At 54.4% G+C, this 14,487-nt stretch overlaps 5 protein-coding genes across 5 annotated transcripts; 3 read left to right on the forward strand and 2 right to left on the reverse strand.

Moving 5' to 3' along the window:
* Window positions 1-552: 552 nt before the first annotated feature.
* Window positions 553-2,020, reverse strand: CkaCkLH20_08526 (uncharacterized protein; the record flags this gene model as incomplete). Its single annotated transcript, XM_038891241.1, has 2 exons — window positions 553-1,694; window positions 1,750-2,020. 2 exons carry the CDS (start codon window positions 2,018-2,020, stop codon window positions 553-555), a joined length of 1,413 nt encoding a protein of 470 aa, XP_038743615.1.
* Window positions 2,021-2,672: 652 nt separating this feature from the next.
* CkaCkLH20_08527 (Rer1 family protein) lies at window positions 2,673-3,370 on the reverse strand (the record flags this gene model as incomplete). The annotated part of the gene is made up of 3 exons (XM_038891242.1): window positions 2,673-2,758; window positions 2,820-3,237; window positions 3,302-3,370. 3 exons carry the CDS (start codon window positions 3,368-3,370, stop codon window positions 2,673-2,675), a joined length of 573 nt encoding a protein of 190 aa, XP_038743616.1.
* Window positions 3,371-4,200: 830 nt separating this feature from the next.
* On the forward strand, window positions 4,201-5,129 carry CkaCkLH20_08528 (enoyl-CoA hydratase/isomerase; the record flags this gene model as incomplete). Its single annotated transcript, XM_038891243.1, has 2 exons — window positions 4,201-4,336; window positions 4,399-5,129. The coding sequence occupies 2 exons, from the start codon at window positions 4,201-4,203 to the stop codon at window positions 5,127-5,129; spliced, it is 867 nt and encodes a 288-aa protein (XP_038743617.1).
* Window positions 5,130-5,926: 797 nt separating this feature from the next.
* Window positions 5,927-6,786, forward strand: CkaCkLH20_08529 (putative ring finger domain-containing protein; the record flags this gene model as incomplete). The annotated part of the gene is made up of 3 exons (XM_038891244.1): window positions 5,927-5,977; window positions 6,090-6,483; window positions 6,539-6,786. 3 exons carry the CDS (start codon window positions 5,927-5,929, stop codon window positions 6,784-6,786), a joined length of 693 nt encoding a protein of 230 aa, XP_038743618.1.
* Window positions 6,787-7,502: 716 nt separating this feature from the next.
* CkaCkLH20_08530 (uncharacterized protein) lies at window positions 7,503-8,852 on the forward strand (the record flags this gene model as incomplete). The annotated part of the gene is made up of 1 exon (XM_038891245.1): window positions 7,503-8,852. The coding sequence occupies one exon, from the start codon at window positions 7,503-7,505 to the stop codon at window positions 8,850-8,852; it is 1,350 nt and encodes a 449-aa protein (XP_038743619.1).
* Between the last annotated feature and the right edge of the window lie 5,635 nt (window positions 8,853-14,487).

Consider the following 14,487-nt stretch of genomic DNA (forward strand, 5'->3'; position numbering starts at 1 on the left):
TCTGGTACACATGACGTGTGTGGGGTATGAAAGTGCGTTGCTATCTCTAGAAAGTTGTTGCCTATACCATTGAAGGGGGGATATCACCTTGTGCTGCTGCTGTTGTTGTTGATCGATGATGGTCGTCCTCTCGCCCTCCCGGACCCCAAAAATTGTAGTATAGAGAGGCTGGACGAGAGAAAGAGAGACAGAGAGAGAGGGGGAGGCGGGAGAGAAAACCTGCCTTGTCTCATAAAGCTGCTGGTTAGATCTCACATACCTAATTTCCATCACGACCCTGGATTCAATGAAGTCCATGTCGCTTGGCTGATGTTGAGTCATTTCACGAACCAGACGAGCATGATGGCGCTACTTGATGATGACTCTTTTTGATTTTTCCCTAAAGTTGTTTTGCTCCGTGTCTAAAAGGCCATTCAACTAACTCCGCTTCACATGCAGAGGTTTGGCTGCGGGGGGAACTGTTATTACAAACGCGCTCGAGCTGAGCTGTAAGGTGCCTTCCAGGCATCGCCCCTTGATTTCCAATTCGGATACATGTCTCTAAGTCACCTCCTAATCATCGTCTTCCTCGTCGCCGTTAGCGTCCTGCTCGTGATCTGAGGGCGTTCCGGGGGCGGCGCCCTCGCCGTTGCCCTCGGCGGCCTGCTCCTGCTCCTGCTCCTGCTCTTCCTCGACGAAGCCGATGGGCTTCTCGCGGTAGCGCTTCATGTTCTCGCGGGTCGTGCCCTTGGGGTCGCAGATGGACACCTCCACCTCGCTGACGGCCTGCACGTCCTCCTCCTGGGTAATGGTACGCGCGATGTTCTTGGCGCGCTGGGGACGGATCGTGGTGCGCTGGATGACGGGGTAGTAGTAGGCGGCCTTCTGCTTGCCGGCCGAGGGCTCGTCGTTGAAGGCGAGGATGAGCTCCTCGTCGTACTTTGTGTTGTGGTCCAGCTCGACCTCCTTGGTGGTCTCGTACGCGCGCAGGCGATGGAACGTGAAGAAGCCATCGGAGCCCTGGCTTTTGTTGGTGTAGAGGGCGTCGTCGTCGTGGTCGGGGTTCTCCGGGTCGAACTTGGCGCGGAAGTTGTCACCGGTCTTCGTCGTCGCGGGGAGGAAGAAGCTGTAGTCCATGAGGTTCTTGGGCTTCGGGAAGCGGGCGGGGTCGCGCTCGTGGGCTTCGAGGGCGGCCTGGTAGGCCTCGTTCTCGTCGGCGCTCCTGTCGAGGGGGCGCAGGAGACCGCTGAGGAGGCGGCGGTCGTACTTGTTGCCGCTGGCGATGGGGTTGGTGAGCAGCTTGACGGTGACGTAGGCGCCGGAGTCGGGAAGCGCGTCGGGGTCGGGGAGGAGGGGGTAGGAGGACACGAGGGAGACGTTGGGCTTGCTCGGGTGACGGTGTCGGGAGGGATTGCTGATGAAGCGCTCGGCGCTCTCGAAGCTCTTCTCGATCTTGCGTCTGATGGCGGCAGGCGAGTCCTTGTCCGGCTCGGGGGAGCGGCGCTTCTCCGGGCGTTTGAGCTTGGGGTTGATGAAAGCACCAGCAGCGCCGGCGCCACCCTTCCGGGGCATGACGGAGGAGATGTATTCCGTTCTGCGGAGGAAGGAGACTGATGCTTCGGCATTGCTCTTGGCTCGGCCCAGAGTGGACAGCGGTCTGAGGAGGGGTCTATCGTGAGGGTGAACGGGAGGAGGGTGAGATGGCGCTTGAATAGCTTGGAAAATGTCAGTTTGGAGCTCTGTTCGTGGCCACCAAGTCGTCGCGCTTACAGCTCTCATCTCCGTCGAAGATACCAGGCATGCCTACCAGGTCCAACGGCATACCCAGCTCCGCGTCGACTTCGATGTTTAGGGGTTGTTCTCTGGCAAGACGTGATGCGAAGCCAGGTGTTGTGTACTGGCCGCTAGCGAGGCCAGTGTTCGGAATGTCGAGCAACTTGGGCGGATTGGGAGGCGGTGGCAGGGCATTGGAATATCTGATTCTTGCGATGAAATCCTGATGGATTACGCGCTCGCCGCTGCGAGGCGCGGAAGAAGACATGGCGGCGGTTCGATGCTACCCGTAACGATCGTGGTGGCCGCTTCGAATTAAGGTGGTCAGAAAATTAAGGTGAGTTCAGTTGATGGTGTTGGAGGGATGAGGTCGCGGTCGCGTTGAGGTAGGTAGGTGCAAGTGACCCGGAAAAGTTCCACGAGGCTGAGATTCGGGGTACTCTGACTGCGCAGCGCCAATTGAACGCCAACGCCCGGACCGTGAGCCTTATCAACAACTTACCTGCCTTATCAGACGAGCACCAGCACCAAGCTGTCAAATTGAGCAGCGACAACCAACATGAAAGGTAGCAGACATTTTTTCTGTCTGTCTATATTAAAATACGTAGTATGAGATGAAGGATCTCAAAGCCAGACCATCAATCATCAATGGCGCAATGACTCCCGACCGTGCAGGAGCGTTTCCTGATGCGCCCCGTGTAGTTCGCCATGCTCATACCGACGCCAATTTCTATACGTACAAGTTTCCCCCGTCGTCACCGTCGTCCGCGCCGTCCAGACTCGTCATAAGTGTTTGCACTCTCAGGCGTTCGCCGTCGCATTCTGTCTATAACCCATGCCCAGACTTTTTCTTGCCTACGCCGCTTCAGAGCGTGTGGCATCGAGCTTTACTCAGTGCAACAGCAGTCGCGTTACCTCTCCTACGAGGAGTTCTTCGCGTAGTTCTTCTTTCCGAAGGTGAAGGGAACGTAGCGGTACTTGATCATGTGCTGGATCTGCTTGCGCACTATAGAGAGTTCTGGTCAGCTTTGCGCCAAGGCTAAGCAGGCAGGGAGGGGGTTGCGCACTCGTCAGGAAGAACAGAATGAACCAGTACATGACCAGAACGGGCCAGAAGACGGGAACGTTGAAGATCTCCCACCAACTGCAGAAGAAGCCGATGAGGATGGCGCGAGTTGCCCAGTACCAGAACTTGAACTCGGGGAGGCGGCGGATGAAGGGGCGGAACTCCTCGTCCTGCTTGGTCGGGAGGATGCCAACGCCTCCGTCCTCCATCTCGTTGTCAAGCGCCTCATTGGACGGGTCGAACTTGGGCTGCAAGAAGGCCAGGAAGAGGTTGAGAAGGTAGATGCCGAGCGCGTATGCGACGATGTACCAGCCTTGCGCGAGGAAGACGCGGGCGAAGAAGACGAGGAGACAGACACCGGTGCCGATCCATCTGTAGAGCACAAATGGCGTTGACTGGTCGAGGAGTGCTTGGTATTGCTGCGCGAGGGTTAGCCAGAACGATCGAAGCATCGCGTGACTTGGAATAGGTAGGCTTGCGTACTCTTTGAATCTTGGAGGTATGCGTGGTAACGGAGGAGAAAGGGGTCTGTTCCGGCTCCATGGTATCCATCTTGGGCAAGTTGCGAATGGCTCAAGCCAGACCGTGACTAGAAAATGATCTATGTACCCGTGTTGTCGTGAAGACTCGTCGACCAAGGGAGAGGATGCGCGATGGTGCTAGTAAGATAAGAATGACTTGCGATGTCGCGATCTGTCCGGACGAATTTTTGGGTTGACGGGCGGGATCGCTGGAATAGCAGTAGGTTCAGCCACGTAAGGCTTCCCAACAGTGATTCGCAACTGCTGTTAGCCCGAATCTTACCCGGCGGTTTAGCAACTCACTTCAGTGATTGGGTCCCCTGAAAGAGGCAGGAAGGGGGCCAGAACGAGGGCCCTTGTGGCGCAGTTTCCCACTAAACCCAGCTTGACGGGCGGGAGCTTGGAAACGTGGTGGAGCAAATCTGAAGAAACGGGTCTTGGACAGGGGTGTGCTGCGTTACGTACCTACTGAGGTCCACGGGTGCTGCCCAGAACGACGAGCCTGTGACGCGGGGGACATGCCCACAGTGTGCAGTCCGTGCTTCATTTGCGACCGACTGTATCCTCGGCCCTGAGGAGGGACGGGAGCCGATGCTTTCCAGCTCTCCCTTGAAGCTCGGGGGAGAGCTCGAGCTTGAGTTTGACCTCTTACATCACCGTCACTAATCAACACGGCTTTCTCCACCAGTTTTGTTCCAATTGAAGTCCATCCCGTGCGAGGACATCGTCTGTTCCGACTCTCCTCTCAAATCATTCGGTGGTACAAGTGTCGTCCAGCATAAACGTCCGATTCGGCTTACTTTCACGATCAAGTCTCGTGGATCTTATCTCCGTCAAAGCTACGCCGGAAGCTCCGTTACCATGAACTCCTTCAGATACCTGCGGCCCATTGCCTCGCGATTGCAGGCCCCGACGTTGCCCAGACTGGCTCGCGGATATGCCAGCACTTCGTACGAATACATTCAAGTTTCTCAGCCGAGACCCGGTGTCGGACAAGGTGAGAGCATCCCTCCAACTGCGTTTCGTTTACTTGGTGATGCTGATACAGGTCCACTTTAGTGACGTTGAACCGCCCGAAGGCTCTCAACGCTCTCTGCACTCCTCTCATTCATGAACTCAACGATGCATTGAGGGCGTTCAACGACTCGGATGACACATCCGTCATCGTGCTCACGGGCTCCCAGAAGGCCTTTGCTGCTGGTGCTGACATCAAGGAAATGGCTCCGCTGACCTTCTCCGAGGCATACACCAAGTCTTTTATCGAGTCTTGGTCACTCCTCACGACTCAGATCAAGAAGCCCATAATCGCTGCTGTTTCGGGTCACGCGCTCGGAGGAGGCTGTGAGCTGTCGATGATGTGCGACATCTTGTACTGCACCGAGAATGCCAACTTTGGCCAGCCAGAGATCAAGCTCGGCACCATTCCCGGCGCTGGAGGCAGTCAGCGACTGACCCGTGCCATTGGCAAGTCCAAGGCCATGGAGCTGATTTTGACCGGCAAGTCGTTCAGCGGTACTGATGCCGCCCAGTGGGGACTTGCGGCGAGGGCATTCCCCTCTTACGAGGTCCTCATGGAGGAGACGCTCAAGACGGCCGAGACAATTGCCGGCTACTCTCGCGTCTCCATCAACGCTTGCAAAGAAGTTGTGAACAAGAGCCAGGACCTGCCGTTGAGAGACGGTGTCGAATTCGAGAGGCGGGTGTTCCACAGCTTGTTCGGAAGCAACGATCAGAAGATTGGCATGAAGGCCTTCGCGGAGAAGAAGAAGGCGGAGTGGACTCACTCTTAAAGGCATAGGGTGTATTGACTGAGAAAGATCAATATATGAGCTGTGTATGAATCTGAGCAAGACAAAACGTTGTGTCACCATGTTCGTTCGCTTATTTGGAGGAATCCGACCACAGGACTCGAACGGGACGATGCATGTGCACAGTCAGCGAGCGTGCTTGGCTTCGCTCGTCTAGATGTCAGTCTCATCCTCCATCAGCCGGAATTAGGAATCAGGATGGCCTATTTTGAGAACCTCTCGTAAAGGAGCTGGATTTTAGTCGAGGGTTGTTTCCTTCTGCGAGTCCGCCTCAACCGAGCCTCGCCGAAAGTATATTGCAAACTGCAGAAAGATTCACTCACGTCAGACCCGTAAAGTGTCGTAACTTTTGAAATACGCAGTCGAACCTGAAGGCTCGTCGTGGGCATTGAGTTCGTATTCCCAGAAAGTCTGCAGGGGGTGACCTGTCTGAAAGGGATGTCGGATGGGTTGCTGTGACCTCAGACTCAGTTCCTTACGGCGGAAAGTTGGGATGCTTTGAGCTACCAGCAGGGATTAGGGGCCAGTAGCGGGCGGGACGGGAACCAGCACCAGCGTGGGGTTGGGCTGCCGTCGCATCCATCCTTCCATCCATCACAGGCGACAGGCGCTGGCGTGCCTAAGGTAGCCTTTCAAAGCCCCGCCACACAGCTCGCCAACATTCAGCCCAGCCCAGTCTTAATACGGACCATGTCCCCTCGGGCGCATCTTGGGCAATTCTCCTCCACGACATTCATGTTGCCTTGGTGTCCGGCATCTCTGCGATCGCGTGGTGCCGCATGGATTCCTCAAAGCCTGGCATCGACCTGGAGAAGGAGCTGACGTGCTCTGTAAGTTATCTGCCATTCTCGTCTGATCCAACGCCCTGTAGCGCCGCCCTAGAAGGCGGAGAGGGAGGGGCACTTCAACATCTTTTTGCGCTGACCGATCCCGCCTCTGCAGATCTGCGCCGAACTCCTCTACCAGCCGTTGACCCTCCTCGACTGCTTGCACACTTACTGCGGCGCATGCCTCAAGGACTGGTTCTCTTACCGGTCTCAGCAGATCGAGAACTCGCCAAATCCTCCGCCCGCGGGCACGAATATCTTCACTTGCCCGTCATGCCGTGCCCCAGTCCGCGATACGAGGCACAATGCCACCGTCGCGACCCTTCTCGACATGTTCATCGCGGCGAACCCGGACCGAAAGAGATCCGATGCGGATATGGAGGAGATGAGTAAGAAGTACAAGCCAGGCGACAAGGTTTTACCACGAATTAGGAGCCCAGAGAGGACGTCAGAGGAGAGGCGGGCGGAAGAGGAGGAGCGCCGCCTGCTGGAAGAGGTGCGGGAGATGAGTCTGAGAGAGGTCGGCGTGGAATCGTCCCACGCTCCTCGACACCGGAGACGCAGGCAGGATAGCAGCTCTGCTGACGGCCGAACACGACGAAGCCGAGACCCGAGCCGGGACAGAAGTCACAGTCACCGACATGAGGGCAGTCGACGACCCCGCACCGAAGAGGGCCGGTCTTACGGCGACCAGCTGCAACCAGATTCGTCAGGCGAACAGAGGAGAAGGCGGAGAAGCGACTCGAGACAACGTGCTGATGAGCTGTCTGCCGAAAGTCGACGTCGACAAATTGAGCACCAGTCATCTCTAAGGTCCCTCATCAGCTCGGGAGATCTGAGCGAGCGGGACATCGAAAGGGAAATTGAAGAATTCGCAAGGCAGATTCAAGAAGAAGGTCTTCTGGACGGGCTGGATCTCGACAATATCGACCTGAGCCGGAACGATGAGTTAAGCCGGAAAATCACGGAGGCTTACAGAAGACGACAACGAGAGCGAGAACGAGACCGCACGCGGGGTGACGGGACACGAAGAAGCAACGCCAGCGGACGGTCGAGAACCTCTCCTGATCGTGTGCAGGAGATTAGGGCTAGCGCATCGGACAACAGCAGACCGTCGAGCAGACAACGACCTCACTCAAGATCAACAAGTGCGACAGGTGTTGCTGACGATCGTAGTCGACCACCACTTTCTCAGAGCGCGTTGCATCTCGAAGTCCGGCCTGAGGAGAGGCGAAGAAGGCGGCGAACATCAAGTGGCGGGCGCAGTGCGACCACGCCCCTCCCAGCGACCCAGTCGGAAACCCGAGTGGCAACTCGCTCCCAAACGGATCTTTCATCAGCCTCTCGCACGCAGTTTGGCGATGGATCTGCAGCAAGGACCGTCTTTAGCGAAGCTAGAAGCTCCAGTACGCCGTCCGTACCTACCACGCAGCCTCCAAGTGATTCTCCAACATCTCGAGAATCTTTCGCTAATCGCCTGCCAAACCCCTCAACACTGGTGTCTCCAAACTTTGCCACATCTCCTCCAATGGAGCCCCAATCGCCTCGTATTCAAAGACAGAACCGACCGGCGGACTTGTCTATCGTCAGCCAGGCCATGTCCAGTCCAGTAGGCCTGGGCATCGGCAGTCCGAATTCCCCCGGCCACCAACGCACGCGCTCACAACTATACCCTGAACCTTCAATCACATGTTCACGATGCGCAAAGCCGCATATCGAGTATGAACTCCATTACAACTGCGGCATTTGTGCGAGCGGCAACTGGAACATTTGTCTTGACTGCTACAGGTCGAGCAAGGGCTGTTTGCATTGGTTTGGGTTTGGTTACGGTGCGTGGGCAAAATGGGAAAGGGCTCGACAAGCCGCGCAAGATGACATCCCTAAGCCTCACATGTTGACGGCGAACCGGTACCTCCAACCCAAAATCATTCCTGGCGGAGCAGAGGGCAGACGGACGCTCACCACCGAAGACCCCGTCAAACGTTTGGAAAGTGGTAACTTCTGCGCGCGGTGCCAGTCCTGGGCGAACGAATGCTTCTGGCGCTGCGACGTGTGCAACATGGGCGATTGGGGATTCTGCAATAACTGCGTGAACCAGGGACGTTCCTGTACTCACCCCCTCCTACCCCTGACATACCAACCTCAACAATCCCATACGCCGCCCGCGAGCCCCCGATCGCCGCTCCCTCCTCACTACGCGGCTGTCTTGACGGGACCGAACATTCATAGCATCGGTCCTTTCAAACCTCTCACATTCACAACCCGCTGTGACCTGTGTCAGGACCCTATCACTCCAAGCCACAGCAGGTATCACTGCTTCACCTGCACGAGCTCCATCGAGCCAGACACATACCCGGGCGACTACGACATTTGCACCAACTGCTACGCCAACCTCGAAGCCCGCAGCCAGATCAGCCCAGAGAATGGCCACGCGGGCTGGCGTCGCTGCCTCAACGGCCACCGCATGGTCGTCGTCGGCTTCCGCGACGGACCGGGCGGCCAACTCCGCCACGTCCTGGCCGACCTCGTAGGCGGCCGTGGGCTGCGCATGGAGCCCGCGGGCGACGATGAGGCGCACCAGAAGTGGTGGTGGACCGAGGCGTCGCAGAAACGCGAGCGCTTCGTCACCAGGGACGTGGCGGAGGACGCGCCGACGGGCGAGGGCCTGGCGCAGGGCTTCCCGCCGGACGGCGGTGTCGGGATAAAGGCGGCCGCGGCGTGGCCGTGGTTCCCCAAGGCCGAGGATGAGCTGATGTTCCCGAGGGGGGCCGAGATCAGGGAGATTGAGGACGTGAACGGGGATTGGTTCTTTGGGGTTTATATGGGCGCCAAAGGACTCTTCCCTTCGCCGTATGTGAGGCGCATTAATGAGCATTGAGAGTGGGAGGTGCATTGGTTTTTTCATGAGAATGATTGGATAATGAGACCGGCCGTGATGAACGCAACGGCTTGGGTCACGAAAAGTGGTATACGTCCGGTGCAGGACGTTTTCTATTTTCTATACATATAGGTGAATTGGATATCCATATGCATCACAACGAGTCTATTTTCCTTTGCCTTTTCTCATGTCACGAAGATTGGCAGAGACGGGTGGGAACAGCCCATGGTGCTCTTCCATGAGGCCACAATCCGTCCGCTCCCCCTTCAGTTAACTGTCCTTGATCTTGTCGACGGCAGTACTACAACAGATCCGAAGACCGCCACAATTTTTCTGACAGCGCGCAGTGATGTGTCGTTGATGTTGATTCCTCCCGGTGTTGAGGTCGGATGCTGCCGACTAAACCAGTTCGTCAGGCTTGCGCCCGACATCGACAACCCCTATTCAATAGCTGCGTACAGGAAACTATTATGAATGGATACTCCACGGACATCAAGGACAACGACGGATGACGGAGTTCCTGTCCTTTTCGCTCGCGTGTGGGCGTTGAGGTTCTTGTGTATCTTCTGCCATGAACATGCGCCGGAGTCGTTATTTTGCCGGGGGACGTCTCCTTCCAAAGATGTTCAGAACTACAACCGTGACATTTGGTTCGACAAGTCATTATGGCTGAAGGAAAATGGTGGTTTTATACCTGCAATATCAGCAGCTGCCCTCAGATCTAATATCGACAGGCTGGACTCCTCGCGGGGGTTACGAACAGGCCGAAGCAGTCGGCCTTATATTATGACTGGCTTAAGATTCCAATAAACGTACGTTATTTAAGACTCTTGCATTTGAAATGACCAGACAGAAACTCTGCCAGTCGGAATCGTCTTCGTCTCCCATCAGGAATTGATAACCAAAAGATGGCGAGGTGAACACACAGCGGTTCTTGGATATCGTTCAGCTACAGCTGTCGGCGTTCCTTCGCGTTCGAGAACTTCTGTAGTGATACCTCGACGTATAAGTCGAGGAAGATAGAAGTGACGAACAGCAGGCGGCGTACCGTGTGACACTCTTCATGTTTGTCAACCCTCTCGATCGACGATGTGCGCGTCGGCCTTGATCCAAGCTCCTCTGGCTTTCACAATTGGGAATACTGGAGAAGGTAAAACGTTTTCCCGTCAAGCAAATCTAAAAAAAAATGATGCATTTATGCTTGTCAAGTGATGTGATCAGGACTGGGCTGATAGCCGGCTTCATTTACGTCACGCGAGACACACGAGTGCCTTTCCCCAAGTGAATGTTGATCTTCCCAAGCCCGCATACGATTTTAGAAGCTTTTTGGTTTAAATCTCGTATCTTTAGGAGTACATTTTACACAGCCAACTGGACGCTGAACCTGGTCCTGGCTACTCAAACTTAACCAAGATTTGGTGACTCAGGAAGGACATCATCCATGCTGGCTAACAGCCGGTTGTCTGCGTTGTGCAGACAGAAATCCGCGACTCAGTAAAACGACCGGATGTCACGGTCATCGTCCGGTACCTCTGCTTCTCCGGAGTTATTGCTCTCCTTATTTCTCAGACCTTTTATGAGTCTCAGAACCATTTTCAACTGCGTGATTTGGTACTGTGGGATTTGATACTGCGTGAAGTGATGTCTTTGAGATCCGTATACAAAAACAACACCTCACAAGCCAATGCGTGAGAGAGAGAGGGTAAGGCTGTTAAAGCCTACGTCTTTTATAGTGTTTGCGGTCTCGGTCTAATCAAACGGCTCCCATTCCTGCAGTCCAATTCGTAAACTCGACGCATAGTGGCGTAGAGGTATAAGTCAAGTAACGAGTCTGCCGCGAACTACATTCATGTATGTAGGCCCTCTCTGTCAGCGGGCGCCGAGCAAATCATGTCCTGTCCTTGGCTGTCAGAACTGGACTATACAAGGCATAACATCGCAATGTTTGAATCTTGGTCGGCATATAGTTCGTCTTTGGATTCCAGTCCTAGTCAAGTATTTGTCAATGAATACACATGCACTAGGATGATCTCAGCTGACAGTGTGAGTCTTGATAACCGAAACTAATTGCAAACACCCATGGCAACTTCGATTCTTGATTCCTCGAACCTGTCAACGCCGCGAATTGCAGGAACTGCGCCAATATCTTTTTGAATCGGACTGGTGAGCAATATTTCTCCAGCTGTAAGACACCCTTTGTCGACGCATCCATACCCTACTTGTATATGACGAAGACGACTGCAAATTGTACCCCGTGACCCCTCTTCTTATCTCTTACGCCACAGATTACTAAACTATTTCATCAGCAGTCTCTCAAGATGGATATTGTAGTTGGTAGTGTTTGCAACGAATATTCTCATGCACAGGACACAGACCAGAGGCATGGACGAAGACAGAGACGGAAACCCGAAGAGCTAGAGAGAAGCCCGTCTTCGACAGTGTCGCTCGGTTTCCGAAACTATGAAGACAACTAGATTGGAGCTTATTGGCTGTCAAGACCGACTCTTACTGGGTTCTCAGCAAGGGAATACGCCTATGTGTGATCATTCGCCTTTCACAAGAACATCGTACTAGACGCCACAGCAGAAACCCGATGATACGACCGCAGCGCATTCGCATATATAAGTAAACTACTTGTTTTGTGAGACGATTCTTGTTAAAGCAAATGGCCATTTCCTTATGACCATGGCAAATTTTGGCAAGAGCAAAATTGCAAATAAGTAATCACCAGCGCCACAGCAGGCGTCAGGTCATCCTGCAGAGTAGAACGTCCGTCACTGACATTTCTTGACGTTTGTCTCTTATTCTCAGTGGTATTTCAATATGTCCCAAGGCTGCCCAGGGTGCCCCCCGTACACAATGTGGTTAAAGACATTCTCTTCGAGCCGGCTGCTTCTAACCGATTTCGCGATCCTTCGGCTTGCTCCACTGGATAGCAAAAGCCTCAGACCACAAAAAGCCCGCTGCAGTCGTCAATAAATATCTTTAACACGCTTTCATCGCCCGGGATCAAACATAAGCGTTGCCTTTTCTCGCTGTTGTTCAAGACGGACGTACATACGCGAACAGGCCCGCTTCGAATTTGGGTGATGGGTAAAGACCCGGCAGAGACTACAGACCGGCTGGAACCTGTGGACGTTCGACATGGCACCAGAAGGCATTGCGTTGGGATTCCTCGCGGCGGGCTGAAAGTTTCATTATATAAGATTGCGACGCACGCAAACTTTCTTAGATCTTTAGCATGCATCTGTAGTAGTAGCTGCTTGGGCTGCTAGACTGGAACAGTTGCCCCACTCGTCTTCTTGAAGCTTTGGAGATGGTGCTAATCTCTTCGTGACGGCTCGTTCCACAGTACCCCCCCAAGCGCAACTTTGCGCCATGTGCCATTTGAGCCGTCTTGACTGTATTCGCGTGCCAATACACTGCAAAAGATGACGGAAGTTGAGACGCATGGGTGAGTTCGACACAGATCGTCAACCTTCAGGGAAGGATGATGGCGCAGTTATCAGCTCAAGCGAAGAGGAAGCGGTCTGTGGCCGATGAGTATGGTCTCCGGAAGGAGGCTGCAAGAGCCAAGATGATGTGGAGGCTGAGATTGAAAGAAGGAGTAGGTAAGGCAGGTCAAGACTGAGTTCTGAATATGCTATGCCTCTTACACCTACCCGGACCGGAGCCAAGCACATTGTCTAGATCTAGTAGAGATGCCTTGGGCGCTCAATTAGACGGCTGAAGTTTTTGGACGTCTTAACTAGGTGGCCGACAGCAGCCAATCTCGTCGATCATCTTGCTCTGACTCAGATCGGAATCACTGTATGCTTCACCCTGATCGTCGTTGAGGTAGTCATTAGACTCGTAATCCTAGTTTTGGTTCAAGCATTGCTCGCCGGCGTCCTCTTTTTGGCCTATAAAAGGGAACATTCCCTTTCCTGCTACTGGAAACGTCGAGTCCTCCGGAAGAGATGGCGAAGGATTGTGCTGTGCTTAGATGACCTAAGCGTCGCTCAAGCCGGTCCTGAAGAGGATCGTTTGCAGAACCAGTGTCTTGATGTAACCTCTTTGAGACCAGTATTTCAGCTTCAGGGTTCGCTAATGCCACTTGATGAAAGCAAGACGTTGCCTTCGTCCGGTTGTTCTCCCAGAGTATTCAGCTGCAATTATACCCAAGGCTAGACCTGGACGAAGAAATAGCTCAGTCGACTGTTGTGCTCTTCACGGAGACGAAAATGGGCCAATATCTAAGCCTGGGTAGATTTTTCTCTGCTTGGAGTTGGAGATTCCAACTACTCGTTTTACCTGCTATCTTGGGCTCGTGCTGCATCGAGTGTTTCTTGCCCACGCGGCATACTAATAACTACCTTCGGTAGCAAGCAAGCTTCAAAAGTGATAATATACGTTAGTTGAGTTTTGCACTCCATCCCAGAACCTGACGCCTGTGACCGCAAAAAGCGGCTGAATAGACAAAAAAATAAATAAAACTTCAACCTCAACGAAACCCAATCATCCCGAAATAACACCGTCGATCGATACGATCGCCAGGGGACGCAAAAGTAGTGTATATTACAGCAGGGATGAGAGTCATTCCTCCGCATCACGTCGCACTCCGCCGCCGACCGCGAACGGGGCGGCAGCAGACGGGACCCACACACCCGAACAACACCGGTCCACGTCCGGTCCCGACCGACGCAGTTTCCCTCAGCGGTATTCATCCGCCGCCGCCCGCCGCAACAAATCCGGGCAGGAAGGGAGGACAACCCAGTCGCGAAGCGCGGTCGACGCCCTGATATCATCTCGGCATCTCTTATCCCGTCGTCGCAATCACAATCCCATCACGTCCCCAATAACCGGTTCGGGGGAGGGAAGACACCTACCTAAGGTGGTAATTAGGGTATCGCAAATCCTCGCCAAAGCCACCAACAACCGAGACTACCCTATCTCGCATCTCGCATCTCACAAACCCCCTCATCCTCATCCTCCTCCTCAAACAATCAACGTCACCTACCAAAAAAACCAATCGAACCAACCACCTCCGAAATCAAGGCACGACCGCCAAGGTAGCTCACGAGAGAAAAACCCCTCCTCCATGCCTCACGTCATCATCATCACCTCCCACCCTCCCAAAAGAACGCCGTCACACGCCGATATCATCATCATCTCCTCCACACAAACCAAAAACCCGCGCCAAAACCGCTACCTTAGAAAAAGGTTGTCTTATGTAACCTCCCTCCCCGGGAAGAGGCGGGCGGGCACCTTCTCACCTGAGCCCTTCACCTCATCCCTCACCGGACCTACACCGCCACAGACCGTCCGTCGACACGAAAAAAAAATGTCTCTGAATCACAAATCTTCACCGCCTCACGAGACCAGCAGAGACTTCTGAAAAGAAGGGACTGAGATTTCGTCATAGCACACATCCCATCTCAGCCTCACATCACTTACTCTCGCTCGGTCTGTCCCACCTGACAGACACACCCGAAAAAAAAACGAAGCAAACATTCACCCCCAAAGCGGGAATCACCTCATCACAAGACAGGGCACATGACTCGTCCGCGACATCACAGAATCCCATGCGGGGGGGGGGGGGGGGGGGGGGGGGGGGCCGCGGGGGGGGGGGGGGGGGGGGGGGGGGGGGGGGGGG

This window comes from Colletotrichum karsti (genome assembly GCF_011947395.1).
Source record: "Colletotrichum karsti strain CkLH20 chromosome Unknown Scaffold28, whole genome shotgun sequence".
Lineage (NCBI taxonomy): Eukaryota > Fungi > Ascomycota > Sordariomycetes > Glomerellales > Glomerellaceae > Colletotrichum > Colletotrichum karsti.